The sequence below is a fragment of the Aspergillus oryzae genome, chromosome 1 (assembly GCF_000184455.2).
Source record: "Aspergillus oryzae RIB40 DNA, chromosome 1".
Taxonomy (NCBI): Eukaryota; Fungi; Ascomycota; class Eurotiomycetes; order Eurotiales; family Aspergillaceae; genus Aspergillus; species Aspergillus oryzae.
Genome location: NC_036435.1, coordinates 1,770,791 through 1,789,002, shown reverse-complemented (window position 1 = coordinate 1,789,002; position 18,212 = coordinate 1,770,791). Strand labels below are relative to the sequence as shown.

The window sequence follows — 18,212 nt, the reverse complement described above, 5'->3', positions numbered from 1 at the left end:
GACTGTCTATCAATGGAAGCGGATTCTCTCCTCACCCAAGAAGAAAAATAAAAGGAAGGAAAGGGGAGGTTGCCGTACGCGAGGAAGAACTACGGGGTAAGTGGTGATTTACTCAAAGAGCATAGCCGAGAGTTAGATCGAAAAATGTTCCAGACTTTTCGATCCTAGCCACGGAAAAGCAACTGAATTTGTGTGGCAAGTACTAGACTAGATGTCGCTATGCCCCTGTCTTTGCAGTCCTAAGGGAAGAAGATACAACATCACACGATGGCAGGGACGGCACAAGAATTAGTTCCACAAGCAAACAAGTCTGCTCCATTGAAAGCTCCTATCACTCCCTTGAACTCTCCTGGTTTCATAACAGTATCCATTATACCATATGTAACCAGAGGGAAGGAGGGGAGGAGGGAAGAGGCGAAAGGGGGAAGGAGAGAAGCTGGCCTTGTTCATGACCAGCAAAGATACATCAGGTTGTAAGATTTCTGATAACAATAGCATTGAAACGAACAGTGTCAAAGGGTATCCAAATAATAAGCGCCCAAACCCCGAGTACATAATGAATGACAGTCCCACGGATATGCAGATCGCTATAACTGACAAGTATGAAATGCGCATTGATAAACAATCTGATGAATGAATCTCAGCATCAGCGTAACCCAGCCGGAAAACCGAACGTGCCCTCCATTGTGACCTAATCGAATGAGCTAGTAGGTCAGTAACATCAATGTATCAGCCAGCCAAGAGCCCAGAAATAAAAAAGAGGAAAGAATGCCGTTAACTCTGCATGCCAGATAGATAGAATGATGGAGATGCAATATATGTGACTAGTAAATGCAAAGACAAAGACGAAGAAGAGAATGGAAAAAAAAAAAAAAGAAAAGAAAAGAAAAGAAAAGAAAAGAAAAGAAAAGAAAAGAGAAGGAGCTCAAGGTCATGACTCTTCGTTGCATTAGCGTGAAAACATAAAAACAAACTAAGCCCTTCAGCTAGCAGGCAGGTAAGACAAAGGTAAGACATGCGCCGGTATAGAAAGCAAAAGGACCTCCTTTTTAAGCAACAGGTGAAGAAGGTCTAAACCCCCAATAGAACGGGATAAACAAATGAGCCACCCGGTTTTATCACAAAACTAGGCATACAGAGGCAGGCTACCACGAGAGAGAGACAGAGTCCGGACTAATGATCAATATCCGCCCAGGCTCTGCCCCCTAGGGATACACTATCTGCGAAAATCAAAACCTCGAGGGCAAGACACGCCGATTAGATCAGAATCCCTCCTCGCCAGCCTTGCACAATTTGATCTCGCGAACCCATTCGGATTTGAGGACCTGCGAGGCGTTGATACGACGAGAAGGGTTTGGATCAAGGATGGAATAAATCACGTTCCGACAACGAGCCTGCGAACTATCTGTAAGTTTAGACGCACCAAATAGACTGTTATCAGCGCTTACCCGATGCAGAGTCTCAATGGGAGCGTAACCATCTTCATGCTTCCGACCCTCCAAGTATCGCTGATAGAATTCATCCTCGTCTTTGCGGGCTACTCTCCATAAATGACGCCCTGTCCTCATTGCCATATAAATTACACCAGTAGCCCACAGATCGACTGCCCTCGGATCAAATTCCCTTTCGATATATTCTTCGGGAGCTATATAAGGAGCGGAGCCGCAAAGTCCTGCTGTCATGTGTGCTTCCTTTTCCCAGGCCATGCGGAAACACTCCCCGTTCCCGAAATCCGTAATTTTGAGCGCACCATGAGTGGTCAACAACAGATTCTCCGGCTTAAGATCACGATGAGCTACGCCCATTTCGTGCATGTACTCTACACCACGCATGAGCTGCTTGAAGAAGCAATCGGCCTCGGCAACTTCCAGTTTTCCTGCGGCCAGCACAAGGGTGTAGAGATCACCACCAGCACAATATTCCATTACTTCGCAATAATCACCCTTAGCATCCTGCAAGAGGTCAAGGGTATGGATGACATTCGGATGGCGAAGGGACGAGGATATACAGAACTCGGAGGTCAGACGTTTTTGATATTTCTTGGTCGTTTCTTGAGGACGACGGCGAAATTCCTTGACAGCGTATAGTTGTTCAACCCTGGAATCTTTGGGATCGACTTTGTGTGAGATTCGAACGATGCCGAATGCGCCCCGCCCGACGATCTCCTGGCATTTACCATATTTATCGACTAATGAAGCCGTGGCGTTGGGACCACCCTTTTTATCGGCCGCTAATTTATCACGTTCATTCTTGAACTGGTCAATCCATGTTGACATGAGGGATAGTTGCTGATCATCGACATGATCGTCTTTCTTCCTGCCGCCACCAAGCATATCCCGGAGAAGGTCTGTCAATTTCTCCTGTCGCCGTGTACTCTTAAGGTGATGGCAGTGGGCGTGGTCTGGCAATGCTTCGAACCGCTTGTGTGCTGCTGCAGATGAGTCTTTTTGGTCCTTTCCACTGCTAGACTTTGGCTTTCTCTCATTGTCTTCCTTGGTAGAAGTCTGTCGCGATGGAGCTCTAGAAGAGGGTCTAGAAGTGGGCTTAGATTGCCTCCCGCTGCCATTGCTAGATGGCTTCACGCTGTCTGTGCTGCTGTCTGAAAAGTCACGATGGGCATCCGGCTCCTTCGAAGTTGTCTTCCCTGTGTTGGAAAACATACGAGAGATGCGATTCGCCATAGTCGGCCTGGCAGTTTTCGCAGGCGGAGGGGGCGTGGGGAGAATATCCCCGTTCGCTGCGGACAAATTCATGCCCGCAAGAGCGCGTGTTACCGAGGGCTCTCCATCTCGAGGATCGTACGATATCTGTGACGCTGCGGCGGAGGAGACTGCGGAAGGTACAGGTGAAGCAGATTGTGGAGTCATGTGCGGTAACTAATTGTAATGTACACGGAGGACGAGAGTGACAAAGGTTGCCCCCGTGACAAGGTAGGAGAATAAACGCCTACAGCACGAAGCTGGAGAGGCCCCAGAAGATTGTTATTTAAAAGGTTTAAAGGTTGGAAGGAGATTGAGAGAGGAAGAGGAGGGGAGAGGAAGAGGGCGAGAAAAAAAAAGAGGTGTGGCCCCCGGTGACCGGTGGTGGCCTGAGGCGACGGTCTCCCTGAAAAGTGACGAAAGTGAAAAGTGGAGGGCGAGGAAGAAAAGGAAAAAAAAAAAAGAAGAAAAGGGAGAAAAAAAAAAGAAGAAAAGGGAGAAAAAAAAAAGAGGAAAAGGAAAAATTAGCGCAGCAAGGCACGGAATGTCCAGATGGGACGGTACCACGCTGTGAACCACAGAATGAGACTAGACTCTTATGTAGCTTGAAAATTCCAGTTGGGGCAGGAGAGGTAGCTCCGAGAGGGAAAGGCAGTATTCCAAGAAAATAAAATACTCTGTAGTAGTAAAGGTATAGTACCCAGCGAGAGTCTCTCGTGAGAATGCAGCTGCCTGCTGGGGGAAGGTCCAGGTTGAAATAGTATTCCGGCTTCTAGATAGTATCAAAGTAATGTAAACTAATATTGAAAGTATGGGTGGGCGTTCCTTGAGCTTCCTGTGGGAGAGCGACCAGTCTTTTTCTTGCCTCGAATTCTATTATTTGATAATATGGTGGGAACCAGTGCCTATGGGTACGCCTTGTGCTGAGGTTACAAAGGGGATTGGAAGAGACTTTCTTGTTGCCGGTTGTGGAAGTAAGAAGCAAATAATGGAGCCGAAGCCCTCTTTTTTTGTCAGAATCGAGTAATCAGATGGATGATTTGGTTGGAAATTTACTTACCCTCCGTTCGCAGGCCTCGCCGATGGTATACATTATCGGTATCGTCCTGTGATGGTATGGTATAATACAGTTGCAGCCACAGCTGTTAACATAAACCAGGGCGCCAGTGTGGAAAATGGCTGTACAGTACGTATGTATCATACAGAGTATCTATGTATATGAGTACCTAGTACGATGATGTGAAGATAGTACACCATTGGAGTCACTGCGTTGGGACTTTACAGAATCGTTGTTGCCTTACTCAGGTTTTCGTTTCTTTTTTTATTTCCAGAGATTACTGGGTATCCTCTCAAGTAACAACGTATCCATGAAAGTCAAGCCCCGACTATCGGACAACGGGACAATGGAGGTGAAGAGTGGATAAGACAAATCGCTCAGTGCTGCTACTTACTAGCTATGTATGTATATGTATGTACCTAGTATTGCAGGCTAATTGTACCAGGGACTAGAAGTAGTGCGTTGGACAAGATGTAAGAAAACCAAAGTGGCGGCCTTTCCACATCTTTACCCTGTGTAAAGAAAAAGCTCCACAGGTTAGTTATTGCATGAGGTGAGAAGCCTCATGCATTTTTCTTTCGCTATTGATTTATGTATTTATTTATTTTGTAAATATTTTTTTATTTCTATTTTGTTTTCTGGCGAAGGACCGTTAGAAAGACGCTGGAGCTGCTCACTTCTCTTGAGTAATCAGTAATTACAAGGAAATCTGATTGTTGTTTCATGTTTCGATTCTTCATTTCTTTACAATCTTGCCTCTTGTTCGATGAAGATCAGTCGGATGACGTCCACCCAGTGATAGCTTTACACTCACTTCCGCTTTGTCTGGCTCATCTGAACAGGGTGGTGACACTGGCAATTATCAAACAAACGCGACCCGCATAGGATATTAGTCAATCTCGGGAGTTCAAGTCAGACTGAGGCTGTGCAATCTGCAGTCCTATGGATCATATGGGTATGGCTGTCCCCGCACATCATTCACAACGGGAGCCGATGGCTTGGGTGGCTGGACCAGTTCAGGTAGAACTATCGGGAAAGCGTCACATTATCACTCTGGCCTTCCTTACTTAGTTCCTTTGTGTGGCGGTTTGCCTAAATGGCTTGATCAAAAAGAACCCCTCCTCATGCACGCAGTGAGGGGTAATTAAAGAGAGGACCTAAAGGTGGGCTACTAAGAGAAAGTTGGCTGCCAACGTCACTCGAGGACACAGAATGTCTAATATAGGGTGTGAGGGATCGACCTTTTTTCGGGGTTTCATTGACCAGTTACATTACTACGGCCAATGCCAATGCACGAGTTGATTCTCTGTTCTCTCTTCCTTGAACTACCTTTTTCTCTGGACTGGAATACTTATTTCCTCGGTCAAGTACGGCTTGTAGGATCAATCAACGTATACATTGACGACTTCATCACTTTTGCAGATTTTTGACAATGACGGGGTTGAAGCTTGCATATCAGACTTCTCTGGGCTAAGACACTGATGGATTGGACATGCTATGACAACATCCTTGATAGCTATTACTAGTCAATGATGGGAGAATCGTCAGATTTCCTCGTGGCGATTACCTCACTTGAGGAGGCTAACTAGTATATTTGGAGCTGCTGAGGCTATGTCTTAACTTCAAATTATGGTCTATGATCAGATCATGAGTTCCTCTACCGAATTATAAACTGGAAGCGACTATTTATCATGCACATGGCTCTTTTTGGCTTCTTGCTTGAGGGATCCACGTGGGGTCAGCAGATGTCAAGTTGAATTGACGGCCGAGTGCTAAGGCTATCATCGACATCTCTCATTGATTTATCTACTACGACTACTATTGTTATCATTTCATTTTATTCCGCCGTCCTTTTGTCCTTCTGAGGAGTCATCCACCACCACCAAACATATCTGCCAAAACACCTCTAGCTACGTGATGATCAATACTTCTTTTGTCAATCTTAACGTGGGAAGGTATGCGTAACTGCTTACAATGCGACACCCACCAGGCCTCGTATATCCGTACCAATATGCCAGAGCGGACGACGTGGGCTTATTAAAGCTAGGACTCCGGACCTCGGCTGTGGCTGCCGTGCCCGGAGTGTCTTGGAGCATGATTCAAACCTTACAGATTCACAGATCTCCGTAGAGAACCGACCCGTACCTAGGACCTAGGCAGTTGTACTTTTGGTTGCAAATACCTATCTATGGTTGGCTAACTGAAGCTGGAGCGAGATAGTGTTCCTTGTCTTTTTACCTCTAATCTCCCCTCCACGGCGGTAGTAGATGGTACCCAGTAGCCCTTACCTATACAACTGACGTACTGAGTAAATCAACCAACATTATCAAAAATTGCACGAGGGATTTTTGAGACCAATCACGGGCCAGAAGAAACAGCGGGAGTAAAGAAAACCGTCCCGTCTAAAATTACTTACCACGCTGCATTATAGTGGGTCATTCCCGATAGAATCTGTACGGAGTACTGTACCACACTACTCTGTAGTTGCCCTAGTACTGCAAGTCTGCAACTGACACGAAGTACTACTTTACCTCCCTCTCTCATGTTCAGAGGAGGGTATTTTCTTTCCTCCTCCCCCTCCTCACCAACTTTCCGATATGCCAAATTACCAATGAGATAAACTGATCTCTGATACCGCGGCTATCTTACTGCATATTGATACGTATTAGATCGGGATTGACTGGATGGCTCGGATTGTTTAAGGGTGATCAGAAAACACGCATTAAATCTCGGAAATCCAACCACCCGTTTCCGATGGGTGCGGGTACCCGTTACTATTGTCTTTTAACATCTTCCGATATTACTCGATATAATTTATGATCCACAGCACAATACCTCGTCACCCGATGATTTGAGTTTGACCAGTCGGTCAAACCCCAGCTATTGCCTTGATTCCTGGAGTAGGGACTGAAGTATATATGTAGTGTTCATTCAAGTTGTATGCGACGGGGTCCGGTTCACCGCCAGGTCATACAACTAAGCGACTGGGGATGGGAGGTAGAAGTCAGAAAGTGACCAGCTCAGCCTAAAAGCCGATAGGTCTTTAGAATCCTCTCATCCTTCACCGCATGCTTCCATGACCGCACACAAAATATGCACTCCTGAACACACTGAGTGGCGTACTTGGTTCCTCTGAGGATGGGAGTCAGAAGCGGGGAATACAACTCTGTACTTAGGTATATATCATGATTGGGTCCTACTCGAAAGTCTTAATTTGCCATATTAAACCACTCCACAATTCTTCCCATACGAAAGCCACAATTCCAGTCCACCTAGGGTGATAGTAATCTACTATCAACTAGGCGATTGGTTCATGTGGAGGGTCAAGACTAGGAGACTTTCCGTGATCTGGTAAATCCTCAATGTGTCTGTACAAAAAAAAAAAATTTCTTTTCTGATTTATTATTTGATTTAACTTTGTTTTTATTTGCTTTTTTTTTTTTTTTTTTTTTTTTTTTTTTTTCTCCTTTTCTCCATCTTCAAAAAATTTCTAGATGTAACAACTTGACGGAGTACGGTGAACAAAGCGGAGCCTAAGGGCTGGTAGTCTGCTTTACAGTACGAAGTTTATGGGGCTTCCCCCCCTCCTCAGGCGAATGAATTGCCGCGAGAAAGTTCAAGCTTCGTGCATCCCTTTGGCCTTCCCGAACAAGATCAAGCTGTTTCTGAAACCTAACCCTTTGTATGTGGGACTACACGAGCCATTTCTTTTACTGGTTTATATTGTACACTGCATTAGTAGTACAGTTTATAGAATTTATCAGGTTCCAGGCGACATGGTCATATAAAATAAGTTGTCGATATACTATACTGTTTATGACCGTGAGTTTCAGATTCTATAGACATATTCCGAGTAGGATAGTACTGAATTGGCACGATAATTCCTTTTTGTGGTGTATGCTACAGAGAGTTGTCTTTCCGTCCCGTAATATGGGTGATTAAATCGTCCTTTCTGTCACCTTAAAGCTATAACCACTATCTCTGACTATAGCAAAACCATGTCTATCATGTCTAATTACCTACGAGTGGCGGGTTGTGAATCGTTGTCTAGTGGTGTTGCGAAGAGTGTCGTGGATTTACCCAAATATTACATAATACTGCGGATGAATAACATCAGAACTGGCCCTAGCATTCCCAAGGCTACCTAGGTACTAGACTCTTTTAACCTGTCCTGGACTGAAAGCAATGTTGACTGGCGGGCATCATCGTCTAATGGGTAAAGCCCTGACGTTCCTGCTCAGATATCGATTTGCTTGAATGAGCAATCTCTTCAGCATCTTGGGACCGATGACCTCAGTCTGAATCATTCCTATGTCACATTCGTGGCTAGAGCTACCGGTGACATTGATCAAATTACGCCTCCGTGTCTTTTGGGTAAGATTTGCTTCCTGAAAGCAGGTCTACATTGCGAAAGAAATCATTTGCAATGAGCGGGACCTCCCTTTACCTCAAAACGACCATTTCCCGCTGCTTTGCCTACTGTTATTCATGAGCTACCTCATGATAAGCTCAGGTCAAAGGTATCAAAGGTATCAGTAACTTAAGTCAGATAGTTCTTGGCATACTGCAGAAAGGATCGATTCAGATCTAAGCTATTTGATAGGTTGTATCAAGCTTAGTGGGTTTGTACCGATCATGAACCAAGCAATATGTAGAGACGAACCCTTCGAATTGCATCACCTCAACCGACCTTTACCTAGAACCTTATCGAGAACCCAATTCGCCCCATACATAAGGATGACGGCTATCTGATGTCAGAAGTGCGTTGGGATGGGGGACTGAAACGCTTATATATTCGCTACTATCCCCAACCAAGCGACTACACAAGTTATACATATCATTCCTCATATGTACCCATCACAAGTACATTCTATATCGTCTCTAAAATAGCTATTAGTTTGAAAAATCATGTCGAACCCATACGAAAGAGAAGCCGAGGACCGCTACGAGTCTCAGAACGATCCCTCCCCTGTCTCTGGAATAGTCAGGGACAATTCCTACGCTCATGAAACTCGTTCCGAGCTAAGAAATCAGATCCCTGTTCAAAGGGATGAAGATGATGTTGAAGATCCTATTCAGCCTCCATTTTCCAACAGTGATAAGCAACTAGGTAAGGCTTTAGACTCGTCCGGTGTGTCGCCACGCTCGCTAACCATCTTGCAGCGCAAGACGAACAGGAGGCTATCGATAGAAGTAACATCTTACGTGGTGACCGCCTGCGTCATGCAAAACCCCGTACTCAGGATGGATATAGTGAAGGGCCTGGGGAGGACGATCTACCCGAGGACGTTGTTTACGGACAGTCAGGAAGGTCTGCCACGGGTCGAATTATCTAAAGTTCTAATTTTTAAAGAGGACCTGGTGATTTTGTAATTCATCTCAAGTGGAACGGTGGGCAGTATGTTCTTCCATAATGTATTTGACAAACAAAAGACTGCTCTCATTTGCTGTTATGAAGTTGTCAATCACATAGTGTGAGGTCGGCCGCCATAGAACCTGAGAGGTGACTGGCATCCTATGACCCATAGCTTGCATCTAGTAAGTCAATGCATATTACACAGGTGCATCAGCAACATGGCCATATGGGTTCGTAAAGCAGCTTTTCCCCCCCCCCCCCCCCCCCCCCCCCCCAACGCCCAAATTCTTTCCCTCGGCAACTCCCGCGCCTTGAGATTTCCGGAGAGTTCTAGCCGTAGGGCGACCCTTTCGGGTTGACAGCAATTCCCGGGTTAAGCTACGCATGTCTTTGATGCGTCTTTCGTGGCACTGCCTTGGTAGACGCAAGGCACCTTGGTTAATCCCGGAATCTATCGATTTCTTTATCTGTAGATACCCGACAAATCAATCTCATGTCTACTGCACGATTGGCTTCTCCGTCCACTGCGAGGTCAGGCAGAGACAAATCGATGGAGATCCTAGAGTCCACGAGTTCTCAAGATAGGACGCGCGTCTGTTGCTGTGTCAGCCCTTGAGTTGAGCTGAGCAGGGATGGCAGATATACCACAAATTGTTCCAAAGACTCCTCGAAAAGCTCATTATTTACACCTACACCGCCTGGATGCTCAACCGGGGACAACGGATTCTTGACCACTAAGACAATTCCCTCACTTTAGTGGCCGGTGAAGTCAGTTTCAATGCGTGGGCTTGCATACCATATTCAACGTAAAGATTAATATAGATCTGCTGCAATGCAATCCGCATGCTTGGGCTCTTAACATCGGTAAGCATTACGAATTTGATGTTGGTAGGCGTCTCATAATAATGGAGTTTGTATTGACTGGTACGATAGGTCACAAAGCTGAAGGCGAGGGTTCGACCGTCAGTACCAGTCTCTTCTACTCATTTGGCAGAGGTACGGAGGTTTGCTCTCACCTGTCATCCTCGCCTCCCAATTTGCGCACCATATTCCGGAGGGAGAAGACGGTGCCGAAGATCAGCTTAGCATCGTCGTCGGTGGTCCGCGAAGGTTGACCCAGCACAGGCGGCATCGCATTGGGAGTGGCAGACGTTTCTGAGGTCGGACGCGAGGACTTCCCAATAATTGAAGGCGGACGGGGCACCCAACGTCGTTTGTATATGCATTCCGCTAAGAAAATGATAGCTGCCGGTTAGTATACCTTTGTTGAGGGTTGGGTACAAGGTAGGGGCACGTACCATGGCGGTCAAAGATGTAGAAGGAATAAACAACCATTGCGGTTAAGGGATAGCAGACAATTCACTACAGAAGAATACACGGGATCTGACTTGATGAAGAGGGCATTAAGGTGCGGAGATCTAAATGTGAGAAAGGTTGCTATTCAAAGAAGTATCCCCAGAGACCGTTAAATTAGGCTCGTTTAGGTGGACGGATCAGTATGCTCGTGGGCGGTGAGCGATCCAAAATAAGATCCGACGTTTATCGATAAAGATTGACTTGTGCCTGAGGATCCCAAGTTGAGAAAGACCTTTCTTTCCCTATTTTATTTATAGGTATTACTATTATACTGTAGTAGCATTCTTCTTCTTTCCCCTCTGATTCTCGCTTATACTTCTTCTCCTGAGCTTCTTCTTTTTATCCTTCCTTTATTTTTTTTTGATCTGCGTATCTTCTCCGACTTGCATGTTCTACAGTCTACTAATGCTCCTATAGATTTATTAGAACATCCTAGCGTTGTCGCCTCTTGTTCTCTTGTGCAGCCCACTTTCTTCCCCACATCTGCCTAGGCACCCGGGTTTCGCGTCTCTGCTATCTCAACGGAGAATTAGACATCCCCAACTTAGACGTTCTCCCTCTGGTATTTCGGGAATCCCACTTTTGCTCAGCGTATTCAATGGCCAACGAATATGCGTACCCCTCCATGCAGGACGCTAATCAATTTTCCGGTGGTCGCCCGGGTCTTCGTCACCCGCGACCAGTTCGTTATGCGTAAGCTCTACAGCACCTTAATCTTCTTCTCCCACTTCCTTTCTCATGTTTCGTCTCCTCCGGGCTCCCAGCCATTCTTGTATTTGAGTGGGTTGCTAAAAACCGCGGTTCCAGCTCGACACCTTCATATGAGAGTCCACGAAGGCATTATCGCCGAAACCCAATAGCTAGACGCCCGGTCAAGGTGGTTCTTCAGAGAATGTGTTTACTCTCTGTAGGAAGCTAACTGAACTGGCGGTAGGAAACCCTGAATGCTCGATCTGAATATACCACCAGCCAGGATGATGGTACCGCTGAACACAGAATCAACCAATATGTGATCAAGCAAGAGATTGGCAGGGGCTCTTTCGGAGCGGTACATCTTGCTACGGATCAGTTTGGGAATGAATACGTAAGGTCTTCTTTCTGTCTTGGTAGCTCGGTTATGGACTTATACCGTGGCACGAGGCACGAAGGAAAAACAAAACTCCAAGCTAACAACCTGTGCACTGAGTCAGGCCGTCAAGGAATTCTCCAAGGCACGGCTAAGGAAACGCGCCCAATCCCACCTGTTACGGAGACCTCGAGGTCCCAAGCGCCCATCAGATGGCTTCAATTCCCCACTTCACCGTCGTTCTCTGGAAGATCCAGATCAAAAGAGAAATGCTCTTTACCTTATCAAAGAAGAGATAGCAATCATGAAGAAACTCCATCATCACAACCTGGTGTCTCTGATTGAGGTCTTAGACGACCCGACCGAGGATTCTCTATACATGGTTATGGAGATGTGTAAGAAGGGGGTAGTTATGAAAGTTGGGCTTGAAGAAAGAGCCGACCCATATGATGACGAACTCTGTCGCTGTTGGTTCCGCGACCTGGTCCTGGGAATAGAATATCTACACGCTCAGGGCATTGTACATCGCGATATAAAACCAGATAATTGCCTAATAACGAGCGATGACGTTCTCAAGGTAGTGGACTTCGGGGTATCAGAGATGTTCGAGAAAGACTCCGATATGTTCACGGCAAAATCGGCTGGTTCACCTGCTTTCCTCCCTCCAGAGCTATGTGTTGTCAAACACGGGGATGTCTCCGGGAAAGCGGCCGACATATGGTCTATGGGTGTTACGTTGTACTGTTTGCGATACGGCAGATTGCCCTTCGAGAAGCAGAGCATCTTCGAGCTATATGAGGCTATTAAGACCGATCCAGTGGCATGTGAGGGAGAAACTGATGAAAACTTCAAGGACCTGATGTCACGGATTCTAGAGAAAGATCCAACCAGAAGGATCCAAATGAGTGCATTGCGAGTAAGTGAGACGGGTATATTCTACTCCCACAACAAAGCATTGCTTATAGAAAGAAACTCAGGAACACCCCTGGGTTACAAGGAATGGAACAGACCCACTATTGCCGGAGAGCGAAAATACTGCTGAAATAGTTGGACTTCCTACTGAAGAGGAAATGAATTCAGCTATCACAAAGACTATTGGCCATGTCCTAGCTGTGGTAAGCTTTGTACAAACTTTATTGCGTCTTTAAGGCAGGCTAACGAGAAGCTACAGATGAAAGCCGTGAAGAATTTCAAGAGACTAATTGACCCTGCCAAGGCAGACCCACCCATGCAGAGTATCCTTGGACAAGAGTATGAGACGCACTTTGTCCAACCACCCCTTGAAATGGAACCCGAAGAAAGTTTCGCAGCTGGGACTGTTTCAAATTCCAACAAAAGCCAGAGCCTAAACACATATAATAGAAATGCCTGGCAACGTGATGACGTTCTCAAAGGGTATCATCTGCATGCTGAAGAACCACGCTTACAACAGCTCCTAGACAGCACAGACTCCAGTATATCTGGAAAACAAGATCCTGTGTTGTACGATAGCAGTAATCAGAGTGCAAACGTCAGGTCTGAGGGAATTGATTCAAGCCACATACCTAGCAGCAAAATACCAGGAGCATCTTTCGATGACTCGCAAACCATAACCACACCAGGATCCTCATCCCCTCAAGTTCCACTGTCGCGGACAAGTTCGGTCCTCACCAAGCGCAGCATCGAGGGAACACGTGGACATGCACGAGATCCTTTAGAGGAAGAGTTTCCGTTCTTGTTTATTGGACCTTCTACTTATACTGGCTCGCCGCCTACGAATACTGGCGACTCCGGGACGGACTACATCTTCGATGAACCGGATAGTATGCTATCTGCAGAACCTTCTGACATCGACCCGTGCCCTGTTGTGAGCGAATCACCGGGTGCAGCAGAGTTTGATATATATGAGACCGCATATCGGCAGGAGATTGAGCGTATCCGAACCCGCAGCCTTCCTCGTCAGGGTACTACACCGAAGGTGTACCTCACTCGACGCGTGGAAGGAAAAGACGAAGTAATGAAATTAGTAGAAGAAAAAATCCCTGGCACAGTCCCCGAAATTGGCAAAAGGCTCGTGAAACCATCGGGTCCAAGTCTGAGTTCCGCCGCGAGTGCAATAAGGGCTCAGCTAGAGCTGCAAAGGCAACAAGAAAGGCAAGACACGGCGGCTAGAACTCAGCATCAAGAATAGCTTCAGTTCATTCAACTGTCTGCCTCACTAACTGCATCCATAGCGTTTTCGCATATCGATGCGCTCAACAGATTCCGAGGCTTCAATTCCGGAGCACACTACAGGTGTCGTCACATGTCACACTATCCTTGGAAGTATTGTCGAGATTGAAACTATCCTCAAGGCTTCTTTCCTTGGGGGTACGTTAGAATGGGAGGAGAAATCTCCACGCGACCTTTGTTTGTGAAGTATACTTGATTCTGATACTTGCATACTGGCAGCTATGTAATGACAAGTATCTTCAGCTGTCCAAGAACGTGTGGCTATGCCATGCAACATATCTTATAATTATTTACTTTGAAAGGGCAACAGCGCTTGTGCATATCATGACGTTGCTCAACTTAAATACCATCCGCACGATTTTTACCTATATTTCCGTAGATGTGAAGGGATGCTGCGCTGCTTTGTGAAATGGCTTTAATCTCTATCAAAGATTAGATCTGTACATACACTAGGCCTATAACATCTTGAACCATAAATTTACCCAACAGGGCATCAACATTTGAAATTAGTCGCCAGTTAGGAGACTGGGAAGCTGAAGAAAAGGGAAGAAAGAGGACATGAAGACAATATCAAATAGTGCCACCTTGATATTCGGCATCCAGTTGAATCAAACCATTTCATCCCCCCCCCCCCCACCCCCCCCCTGCGACAAAGAACAGGTCAAAAAGAAAAATAAAGAGAAAGAGAGAAAAGCCAAGGAGATTACTGTTCTGAAAAGAGAGGACAAAGGCTAAAGAATGAAGTAAAAGAACACAGTTCAATACGTCAAAAGCATGGTATTCATGTCAACTCAGTTCATTGCGGAGCATCAGATTAGCATCGGCACTTGTACTAATCGGAATGAAACTGTATTAAGGTATCCTGAGGCTTCGTTTGTGACTGACAGGATGTTGACTTGTCCTATGCTAGTTCTATGGAGCAGAGACGCATACAGGAAAAAGTCAGTTCACTGGATAGGCCTGTAATGATAAGTCGGGCTTGCCGGCTCAATTATAATGATAAATTGGAGGGAATATCCAAGGAATGTATTGCTGAGTTCATTAACCCACCCACATAATTAGAAGCAAAAGGAATGAAATAAAGAAGAAACCATGTGCTGTGGTGCATGCTGCTCGTAGCCTTCATTTTTCAGTAACTCATCCCAGGTCGTAATATGAGATCTGTGTTCAAATCAATGCTATCTATGTCATAACTGACAGTGTAATTCATTCATCATGTCTCAATAGCTTTTCAGACTAGCGAACTTGTATGAGCGGGTAACCAAGCGGTCGAAGGTCATTCGGCTTGTTTCTCGACCGAAGTGTGCAGAGGCACCTCCAGACCCGAGATAGGTGGCTCGTCTGGGCATCTATGAAGGAGAGACCTCCGGCTGCTATCACCGAAAGATATCCGATCTGGCGGGGGTGCCTCGAGTGATCGCTCCCCAGGCTCCATGCGCGGGACTGTTTCCCTCGGGCCTGAATGTAGTGTTTGTGGGGAAGGTAGTGTCTGTCTCCTTTCCGTTGGTCGTGGCAAGTCTCTCATCGGAGGCCCTATGTCACGACGGGGTGTATCCCTAATGCCCTCATTTTCATTTGGTCCTGAAAGTCTCGGGGGTCTTCCGGGCGGAGGTACATAATGCAGGTCAGATGGTAGTATACTTTGGCGCCGACTGCCACTGGCATGAGAAATGAACGAGGCAGCCAGAGGTTCGATGCTTGAGGGACTGGTTGGTGTAGAAGGGGCTTTCATTTTGTTGGAGCCAGTTCGCCTCGGAGGTGGATATGTTTCTCCGCGAGCTTCAGCAGCTGCTTTTCGTCTCTCTGATTCGGCTTTGCTGGGTCGACCGCGCTTGCGTGGTGGTTCACCTCGGGGTGGCATGCTCTCCGAACCTGGGGATAACAGGGCTGATGCGCCACTCTCACTGCTGAATGACGCTGTACTGGTCGTTGGCCGAGGTTGTATCGCACGCGGAGCTAATATTGGTTTATCCGAGGGGAAAAGAAGGTGCTTTCGGGTTTGGCTGTTGTCAAGCGCAGAAGGTAGAGGAGCCGAGGATTCATGGCGCGGAGGAGGGAAGGGTGCAAAGCTTGGGTTGAGAGGTAATTGAACATGTTGTGGACACATGCTGTAAAATGCCACCTGACATGAATTGAGAGAACGGCCTAAGAGAACAAGATCAGCAAAGCTGAGTTCGAACTTGGAAGTATCCTTCTGTGCGAGATGGCCCAGAAAACGGCATAGATAGGGCGTGAATCTCATAAAGTAAATCGAGCTTCAGAGTGGCAAAGGGCAAGAGCAAGGTGCCAGCAGTCTGTACCTGGAGGAAGGGGTATATCCGCCCAGCTTGGGGTGATATTGAAATCTCGAATCATCTTAACTAGGTGACTAGAGGGGACCCCGGCCTTCTTCAAGATTTCGGTAAGCAGAGTGTACTAAATCTCAGAATATTCACTATCAGCAAACCGTTTATATAGGTAACAATGCACGGGGCTTTCATCGGTGTGACAAAAACAAATTGTGAAGTTAGGTAAAATTTATGGACCGTCAATCTTGAGATCAAAATAGAAAACAGTACAGAATCAAGAATATAATATCCTTTCTTACCTTCTCCTCCTCGGTCCATGGTCGTTCTGATAGATTCGACATATCCAGGTGACCATGGAAGCGAATATGACCGGCTTCCCTCAACAGATAATCCGACAAACGATCCAGAGGGGAGGGGGAAAGAAAGAAAGAAAAAGAAAGGAGCCCAGAGGAGTCAGGCTATAACGAATGTATAGAGAGGGTCAAACGCGTCACGCGACTACGCTGCAGCACATAGAAAGCAAAACAAACACTAAACTAAGAAAGGATGATAAGTGAATGAGCAAAGAGCCTCCCAAACGGAATGATGCGTCTACTAAACGTATAAACACGTGGTTGCTCAGGAAGCAATCAGAAACCACGTTAGCGACGCAACGAGTGGCAGAAATGGAAGTCAGTACAGGTTCGTATAACAACTAGGGAGGGAGAGGAAGAAACGTTGATGCTCGCGCACATGAAACGGACAGTAGACATTGAATAAAGGTCTGACATTCACAGGAGGAAGGAACTTCATGAGATATCTGGACTTAGGCTTTTGTATTGCAGGGTAAATGAAGGGAAAAGGGTCATAAAGCAGAGAACTAGGACTGTAGAAGCAGTAGGATTATTGATATGTAACTTCTATGCTCTAGTCACCTCTCTGCAGGGGAAGGGCAAGGACAGCCAATGTGAAAGAAGGCAAAAAGGTAAGAAGAAAGAGAAAATGAAAAAAGGTGAAAACCACCATGGGATAGAGGTGGTTAAAGACTCCGGTTGAGATGCGCAAATGTTGCTGTGACCGGAAATAGAGAGGGATTCTCCCCAATCCAAAGGGGGAAGAAGATAAAAAATAAAAACAAAAAATAAAACCAAGGGAGAATAACCAGAAGGAAGAAAAAGAAGTAAGAGAGAAAAAGAAAGAAAGAAAACGAAAAGAACAGAAAGGAAGAGAGAGAGAGAGAGAGAGAGAGAGAGAGAGAGAGAGAAGAGCCCGTTTCAACGATGCATACTGCCACCAAGCACGCAGTGAAATGACAAGATTGAGGATCAAGGAGGGAAGAAAAAGATACCAGGAGTCAATCAATGCAGTAGCCAAGTGACACTCTATCTTCTCTCAACAACGTTTCTGAGCCAAACGGACTTTTAATTCGGGATTGTACAGAACAGTATCAATGCCGCAGGTATGCGTCCGCCCAGCCTAAGGGAACTGCAGGGACTCTCCTCCTTCGAGTTCTCTTGGGTTCTTTTTTAGAAATCGAGAGAGAAAGGAACCACAAGGGAATGGATGAACTAGTGGCAGCAAACTCAACCAAACAAACCCGAGGTGGGATAGGCTGAAAAGTACCAAGCAGAGAGCGTGTTTCAAAAATGACGGTTTCAGATAATTCCAAACGTTGGTATCTTCCGCCACGGGGAGGGAAGGAAGACACCCACCTGGTGCTTTCAGAGGAGGGGCACCTTCAAGTCCTGGATTACCCGAGCGAGGATCAATGATGGAGAGAGACTAAGCATGCACAAAGCTGCAAGTTGATGGACACTCAGACGGAGAAGGAATAAACCAATGCAACAACAGTAGTTTGAAGCTACTGTCCTTAACTACGGATTTCACAAAAGTCTAAAAAACGGCCTCGAGATTAAGGAAAGATTAATAAACGAATACAAAAAGACAGTGGGTTTAGCCATGCTATGAGCATAGATGGCGGCCACCTGCGTTCTTCTGAAGTCCAACATGAAAACCTCAAAAGAATAAGAAAAGAAAAAAAGAAAAAAAAAACAAAAGAAAAAGAAAATGGACCCCTTCCGCGCGGGAAGTACAAATACCAAGGCGCATGTCTCGAGCGCTAGCCGGCTAATGATAGGTGGATAATGGCGCCCCAGAACGTTGGGTCAACTGACTAAAGCCGACAGGTTGCTCAGATGTC

General features: G+C 46.1%; 5 protein-coding genes across 5 annotated transcripts; 3 read left to right on the top strand and 2 right to left on the bottom strand.

The window, feature by feature from the left end:
• Nucleotides 1-1,262: 1,262 nt before the first annotated feature.
• Nucleotides 1,263-2,867, bottom strand: AO090009000667 (serine/threonine protein kinase SAT4; the record flags this gene model as incomplete). The annotated part of the gene is made up of 2 exons (XM_001817034.3): nt 1,263-1,394; nt 1,449-2,867. The coding sequence occupies 2 exons, from the start codon at nt 2,865-2,867 to the stop codon at nt 1,263-1,265; spliced, it is 1,551 nt and encodes a 516-aa protein (XP_001817086.1).
• Nucleotides 2,868-8,664: 5,797 nt separating this feature from the next.
• On the top strand, nt 8,665-9,092 carry AO090009000665 (uncharacterized protein; the record flags this gene model as incomplete). The annotated part of the gene is made up of 2 exons (XM_001817033.3): nt 8,665-8,866; nt 8,920-9,092. The coding sequence occupies 2 exons, from the start codon at nt 8,665-8,667 to the stop codon at nt 9,090-9,092; spliced, it is 375 nt and encodes a 124-aa protein (XP_001817085.1).
• Nucleotides 9,093-9,688: 596 nt separating this feature from the next.
• AO090009000664 (TRAPP subunit BET5) lies at nt 9,689-10,447 on the bottom strand (the record flags this gene model as incomplete). The annotated part of the gene is made up of 4 exons (XM_023236251.1): nt 9,689-9,846; nt 9,909-10,054; nt 10,129-10,342; nt 10,411-10,447. 4 exons carry the CDS (start codon nt 10,445-10,447, stop codon nt 9,689-9,691), a joined length of 555 nt encoding a protein of 184 aa, XP_023088751.1.
• Nucleotides 10,448-11,157: 710 nt separating this feature from the next.
• AO090009000663 (putative calcium/calmodulin dependent protein kinase) lies at nt 11,158-12,973 on the top strand (the record flags this gene model as incomplete). Its single annotated transcript, XM_023236243.1, has 3 exons — nt 11,158-11,161; nt 11,579-12,450; nt 12,929-12,973. 3 exons carry the CDS (start codon nt 11,158-11,160, stop codon nt 12,971-12,973), a joined length of 921 nt encoding a protein of 306 aa, XP_023088750.1.
• Nucleotides 12,974-15,415: 2,442 nt separating this feature from the next.
• Nucleotides 15,416-16,508, top strand: AO090009000661 (uncharacterized protein; the record flags this gene model as incomplete). Its single annotated transcript, XM_023236236.1, has 2 exons — nt 15,416-15,827; nt 16,381-16,508. The coding sequence occupies 2 exons, from the start codon at nt 15,416-15,418 to the stop codon at nt 16,506-16,508; spliced, it is 540 nt and encodes a 179-aa protein (XP_023088749.1).
• Nucleotides 16,509-18,212: the final 1,704 nt, after the last annotated feature.